Consider the following 7,500-nt stretch of genomic DNA (forward strand, 5'->3'; position numbering starts at 1 on the left):
AAGGTAAAAACTATAAAATGTACAGTATGAGCATCTATCTGTCAGCTCCTGCTCCTTCACACATTACTGATGCGCACACTGAGCGGGTTGCTGTCTCTGGCACGGCCACGCTCCTCTCCAGTCTCCCGGTAGCTCTGCTCTAAGCGGATCTTCTCTGGGTCTCCGCTGTCGGGCGTCACCCCACTGCCGTTGCCCTGCTGCTGGTACCCGTGCTGCTGGGGGGCAGTGCCGCCGGTGGACGCTATGAAAACAGGCGTTGTCCTGGTCTTGACCACCTTGTCGAAGAAGGCGAAGTCGGCCACGTACTTGCCCGACAGCGAGAGGGAGACGACGGGCGGGAACTCGTAGCCCCACAGGATCTCGTCGGGCAGGTAGGAGGTGCGCACCTGGCAGGTGGCGGAGGTGGGCTCCACCGTGGCGCTCAGGATCACCAGCAGCTCAAAGTCGGCCAGCTCTGGGTCTGACCACCCGCCACCTGGGAGAGACGGGAGGGGAGGATGGACAGAACATAAGACAAGGAAAAAGAGAGAGAGATGGAAGGAAGGTCAGTTGGGGTGAGGTTCACCAAAATCAACTGCTCGGCACGGGTACTCACTTGCCTGGCTCTCATGGGCTCGTTTGTAAGTGATGTAAAAAGTCATACTTTAAAAACTTAAAAACGTGTAATAACAACAATAAAATACATAACACGTAATAGCAAACACAAATATTCATTAGCGCAACTAATGTTAGCAAGCTTAGCTAACACAAACATATATTTGCTATATAGGCTAGCTAACTAGCAAGCTATTTACATAAACAGACTGGTCGCCCAGCCGTAATCATGATTCAGAAATGTTTATGCTATGAGCGGAGAGCTGTCATTCACGGTATTGGGGGCATGGTTTGTGTACTTTTCCCATGGGAATAGCATACACGTAGTATGAACTGATCAACAATGGCTTCCTTGGAGCCCCATGCTCTCACTAGTGGGTCTAAAAATTGGGAAAAGTGTGATCTTTATTTTGCCTTGGGGGTGGAGCTAAAGGCAAGTTTCATGGCAATCTGCACAATAGATATTGAGATGAGTTGTTTGTATTTATTCACATACAGTTGGGAATAAAACAAAATAAAAAAAAGAGATGTCATTGGAAATTTTGGCCTACGGATGGCGCTAGAGGAAAGGCCATGGGTTCACCAAAATCCATAAGGTTCATCCTCCAGGGAGCACGAAAATGCACAGTGAATTGTATGGCAATTCAGCCAGTACGTCTTTGTGTTGTTTGGGAATAAAGTGTTTGATAGACCATCCAACCAACTGACCGACTGACTGACTGACTGTCTGTCTGTCTGTCTGTCTGTCTGTCTGTCTGTCTGTCTGTCTGTCTGTCTGTCTGTCTGTCTGTCTGTCTGTCTGTCTGTCTGTCTGTCTGTCTGTCTGTCTGTCTGTCTGTCTGTCTGTCAGACATTGCTGACTTTCTTCCCTCAAAAAGAGGGAAGAGTTAAGGAGCCATGCCTCGATGTCCCAACCCACCCTTACCCTTAGCAGCCCAGGCTCGTAGGGGACTGGTGTCATCGATGACGTGGTAGAAGGTGAGGGGCAGAATGAGGAAGGGGCTGTCACTTGACGTGTCCACCTGGAAGGGTACGTTCCTCTGATCCAGACGCACTGTCTCCCCCTCCTTGGTCAGGTTTGTCTGGAGCAGTTTCCCTGTCACCTGGAGGGTAGATAGTTAGAGTTAGCTCATTCTAGGCTACAAGCTAAATTTGTAACTTTACGTCCTCAGCCTGATAGGTTGTGCAAGTGAACCTGAGTCAAATAATCAGATGTAGACCACTACAGCTGGCAGTGACCCACTCCCACTACTATTTACATCTATGACCAAACATAGGCCTATGTCATTGGTTGCTATGGAGTGGGTTTTTTTTATTGATTGAATACTTTATTAGAAGTTTGCAGGGAAAAAAAGCACATGAAAGTACACTTTAAATACAAGGTCAGCAAAATAGGATTAAAAAGGCCACGAAAGCCTAATGGCTTGTTTCAAATGGGGTCCTTTATGTACTCAATTCATAGTGAATGTGCAATCCTTCCTCTGAAGCAAGAACTTCCTGCTACATTACCGTGGTAAAGTGCTATAGCCTACTTACAACCAGATTCACAACTTCCTCAGCAACAGACCACAGGCTGTGAGAATAGGCAGATAATCATCATCCACTGTCACCATCAGCACTAGATCATGCACATTTCTTCCTCATAATTACTGTAGTCACAGTGCTAGAATTGCTGCATGGGCTCCATGAGCTCAGAGATTTAAGTGGACTTGGTGTCCAACTGTCATATGCACAGTCACAAAATATTATCAGAACATGCACATTTATTCCAAATTACTGCGAATTTGGATTTTGGTAATTAGACTTTTCTTCAGGTACTGTATACCTAGATGGTTTGAAAGGGAACTTAGCTAACACACATCGACTGGTGGGTGCTGGGCTAAAGAGGTTTCAGTTCAAAAAGGTAGAACCCGCACACCAAAGCAGGTAAAAGATACTTCTTTATTAGCTGCTTTAGTCAGCTAATAAAGAAGTATCTTTTATCTGCTTTGGTGTGCGGACCGGGCTCTGCCTTTTTTAACTGATACCTAGATGGTTTGTAATTGTTAACCGACCTGCCCACTCTCCATTCACTGTGAATGTGTTAAAAATGGCCATGGGGCGAGAGATGTGTCTGTGGCTACCGGTATGAGCATTAGGTTTAAACATATACTTTATTCATTGGTGTGGTGGAGTTTCAGTTCTCAAAGTGACTGAAACTGACCTCTGTGCCTGTATGTAGTTATATAGTTATATGTATAGTATGTAAGTTATTCCATATTGAGTCACTATCTGGAGGTGGCAAATAACATTACTTTAATAGCTTCACGCATATTTCTTATCAATTCATATTTGTAAAATAATATGTTTCATTGCTCAGGAAAAACAATAGCCTATCTATGATGTATGAAATTGCCCTAACCCTAACCGTAACCCACTGAAAGAAATACAATAAATAATGATAATAATAATAACTGGGGATAACACCAGGGCAGCAATTTCACAGAGGCCATGCTGCCCCATGCCTCCGTCTATTTCCTGTAGTTTCCACAGACTACATCCTGCTTCTGTAGAACAGGACGTGAACCGTTTGTGGTCAAAGAAGTACATACACTACAACTGAACTATAGGCCCTTACAAGAGCGTAGATTGACGAAAAGGTGACAAAAAGGATGATCACATTTGTTTTACATCTAAGCCATCTGCCAGGTGCAAAGGCGACTCAGGCAGTCTATGTGACTTTGTTCTGAGACACCGCATACGTGAAGTTCCCGTTTGTATGCGAGAACTTCTGGGAACTCAGATTACCGCGTACGTGTCAAATAGAACATAGTGTACAGTATGTCACATGCACTAATACTGCACACGCTTTTGGGCCAGCAGCTATACAGGACATAAGGTCATCAGACTTCACACACACCACGCGCGCACAACCACGCATCCACACACACACACACACATCCACACACACCCACCCACCCACGCACACACACACACACACACACACACAGACACACACGCGCGCAGTTATTACCTGACACCCTAGCAACAGGCTCTTGCGCATATTAGCCACTCTGATCATGAGGCAGGGCCGTCCTTCCTGTGTGGACACCACAGCATGCTGACTGAACTTCACCGTCTCACCTCGCTTCTTTGGACGAGCAACCTAGCCAAATAAATATACCCCAGTCAATATGAGGCAAAACAATCAAATAAAATAGAAACAATTCAAACTATCACACAACTCATGTTGACCATACGATATCGTGTATGTCTCAGCATCTTGGGTACTACAGCCCAACAGTTAGAGGGACTGGTTCATTCCCCTTCCACTAAAATATAAATGTAACCTATGCTAAAACAATAGAAGCTTTCGCTTAACATAAAATAGAAGATGAGTCCAACATTATGATGGTTCCTATTCATAAATATAACTATGAACATTGCATTTTATCTCCACCAGGTTTGTCCACCGGAGTGGCAGACATTCTACACAAACCTAATTGACATAACTAAACGAGGCATTTCAGACTAATTAAGAGCTGGGATATGAAATAAATACAGATCACCTATAGCATTGGTTCTCAAAGTGGGGTCCGGGGACCCCCAGGGGTACTTGAGGGGGTTCCAGGGGGTCCCCAGCTAAATGATGGATAGGAACCAAATGGACCCTTATGGGTCTGTAACTCTGAGAGTGTCCAAATGGAACCAAATGGACCCTAACGGGTCCATTTGGTTCCATTTGGAAACTCTCAGAGTTAAATTAACATTGATTTTACAATATGAATTGGGGTCCCAGAGATATAAATGCCATTAAATGGGGGTCCGTAGCCTAATGCATGTCAAGCTGGGGGTCCTTGAAATTAAAATGGTTGAGAATCACTGCTAGAGCCGTAAAAATCGTCTCTTATGGGGGTCCCTGGCATATCTTTTCAAATGGGGGTCCGCGGGCTAATAAGTGTCAATTTGGGGGTCCTTGACATGAAAAAGTTTGAGAACCACTGCCATAGAATACTAGCAGCACTCAGGGTTCCTGGAACCGTATTGAATACTACTGAATACACTTAAAAGATGGGATAAAATACATTTCAGGGGTGTCACACCACAGCAGGATTGAATCTGCACACCTTGGCCAAGAAGGTCCCAGTGATGAAGATCTCCAACAGCATGGTGATGACGAGCTGGATGATGAGGAGGATGATGGCAGCGGGACACTCCTCCGTGATGCAGCGGAAGCCGTAGCCGATGGTGGTCTGGGTCTCCAGGGAGAAGAGGAAGGCCCCTGTCAGGGTCTGCATCTGCATCACACATGGTGTGTGGTTGGAAGGAGGGTCGAACTCTGGGAGGACAGCAGAGTTAAGTTAAGTTAAGTTAAGTTAAGTTAAGTTAAGTTAAGTTAAGTTAAGTTAAGTTAAGTTAAGTTAAGTTAAAGCGGCACTACGTAACTTTCTTCTAATGAATAAAACATTTTAATTTTGTCCTATCTGTATGGTAGAGTATGTTAATGCAATATAACTTATACAATTGGGGTGGTTGTATTTTGTCTCCCTGTTCTTCTATTGACACATTTAGATCGTGTCAAAGGTCATGTCTCGCCTAGACACAGGATTTGGCACAAATTTTGACCTGAAGGTCAAGATTCAATTTATCCCCTGAGCAAGCAGGCAGGCTCTATTAGCTCAATGGTAAAAAAAAATGTCAGCACTTGCCCAGGAAACCGGGTTCAAATCCGGGGTAGAAGAGGAAAGTTACATAGTGCAGCTTTAAGTTATAGGTCAAAAGTCCCATTGACCTCGCATTGTGATCGGATGAGCCAGGTCACCGTGCGAGATTGGACTGGCATTGTGTTCAGGACTCAATATAGTCCAGACTTCCATGAAAATGCTTACATTGCAAACACAACAAACCAGCCCTTATTCATTCCTAGTACCACAACATTGACACATGTTTGCCAGCAGTAAAGTCATGTCAACTTTAAAATAAGGCGCATAAAAATACCCTCCCACATACAATACACAGTGCTGTTGTGCAAACAACTTCAAAACACAATCAGAATAGGAGATCCAAACACATGAGAGCCAGTTAGGTAGATAGGTAGGTTATTTTTTCTCACAAACAGCATCACTTCCTTCAGTTATACCACATAGAACCATACTCATTTCACACCCACCCACTTACTTTGTTTGGGTGGGTGTTTCCAGTGAAATTAAACAGAAAGGAGAGTGGGTTATGGGGAGGGGGGGTATCATAAGCTACCGCAAAGACTCTCTCTCTCTCTCTCTCTCTCTCTCTCTCTCTCTCTCTCTCTCTCTCTCTCTCTCTCTCTCTCTCTCTCTCTCTCTCCATTCCATAACTCTTCTCAGTGAGTCATTGCATCCATCTACCCCACATCAACTGAAGCATGCTTCACAGACATACTACCACTCCTACGCTGTCTACGGCTAAGCCCTGCTGCCCCCATCTGGCTCCCACTCTGAACTGCTGATCTGTTGTGGCCACAGTGATTGGTTCCCCATGCCGTTTTGCCTTATGCCAGTTATACAGTCCTTGATGCAAATCTATTGCAGACATGTATGTTAGGCACATTGTGGGCCTATTATTAACCTAGGTATTAAAAGAACAACAACAAGACCTGAGTGCAAATTCTTCAGAGAAATAATAATATCTGGTTCTTTTGGAACAATGGGAAGGCAGAAATAGCCAAACAATATGAGACAAGTCCCTGGAACACACAACATATATTTAACAAGCTTTATTTTAAAAGTTCAGCCGTGTAGACACTTTAAAATAAAGTATTTTTTAATAATAGTAATAATAATGCCATTAATTTCTGAGTGCCTTGTTAGACCTACCTCATCTTGTTTGAAATTAATTAACAATCTTGTGTTTTACAGAGCAGAATCATCTTTGGGATCATCACATTTTTGTCATTATGTCTCATTATAATGGCTGGTGTTTAGTCTTGTCTGCAGAGATGGGTAAATGTTTTGTGGTCATAGAAGATAACACAACACCACGTTGATTTAACAATACACCAAATGCAACATTGCATGTACTGTAGTTAAGTGTATGTTATCTCATTCAAAAATTATTTGAAGTCATAAAAAAAATGTGCTCTTTCTAAAGAATAAGGAACTTTTAACCGTTAAAACCGGGATAGCATTTGAAAAATCTTGAAAGTGTGAGAACTATTGATTTAGAAGGCATTTGTAGAATCGGCCTCAGGTCTTAATGGGTTAAAAACCCTCTGGGACATCCGGATGATGCAGGGGTGAAGCTCATGCCCACCACTACCACCATGGAGAACTGGTGTTTCCACAGGGCCTCCAGCTCACAGATATACAGGTATACTGCTGTAACTGTACACATAAGGCGGCTTTCCATATGCATGGCCTCACCCTACCCCACACCACACCGTCCACTTGTGCCTCGGTTTGCACTACAACGAAGTGGGTAGAGTGGTGTGTAAGTGGTACTAAGCTGGTGCCTAAAAAGTACCCAGTCCTGGGTAGGTCTGAGCTAGGCCAAACGGGGCCAAACACTTCATAATGACTGATCACTCACCGACTCTTTATTTAGAACAGGATATAGTTGTAAAACATTATAATACTTTATAGATTATTATTATATATAGCCTATACTGTAGATACTGTGGCTCATTGGCCACTGCTGTTCATTGTAGCGACGCTTCAACAGCGCCACCATATGGACAGGGACAATTTTGTCTTCTAATGCATGTATGATGACCCATGTGTGTCTCACTGTCGGATGAGAAGAAGTGGTTGACATACACATGGGGTTTGGGAGATTGGGGGGGATTGTCATAAGGACAGGATTGGGAGAAAATGAAATGAAAGCAAAAAAGAACAATAAAATCCCCTCTATCCTCTGTCTCTCACCCAGCAGGTCTCCGTGGACCAGCGCAAC

At 43.9% G+C, this 7,500-nt stretch overlaps 1 protein-coding gene across 1 annotated transcript in view; it reads right to left on the reverse strand.

The window, feature by feature from the left end:
• Window positions 1–56: 56 nt before the first annotated feature.
• The window catches only part of LOC308094079 (ATP-sensitive inward rectifier potassium channel 10-like), a gene marked incomplete at its 3' end in the record, with an annotated part of 10,225 nt that continues 2,781 nt past the window's right edge, over window positions 57–7,500 (reverse strand). Inside the window, exons 2-6 of the mRNA XM_080440530.1 lie at window positions 7,473–7,500; window positions 4,701–4,912; window positions 3,608–3,739; window positions 1,520–1,697; window positions 57–475 (exon numbers count right to left, since the gene is read on the reverse strand). The exon at window positions 7,473–7,500 is cut by the window's right edge and continues 286 nt beyond it. Of these exons, the coding sequence (XP_080296656.1) occupies window positions 57–475; window positions 1,520–1,697; window positions 3,608–3,739; window positions 4,701–4,912; window positions 7,473–7,500 (969 nt within the window). The remainder of the gene's footprint in view (window positions 476–1,519; window positions 1,698–3,607; window positions 3,740–4,700; window positions 4,913–7,472) is intronic.

The sequence above is a fragment of the Gymnoscopelus braueri genome (genome assembly GCF_963280865.1).
Source record: "Gymnoscopelus braueri genome assembly, chromosome: 10".
NCBI classification, from domain to species: Eukaryota; Metazoa; Chordata; class Actinopteri; order Myctophiformes; family Myctophidae; genus Gymnoscopelus; species Gymnoscopelus braueri.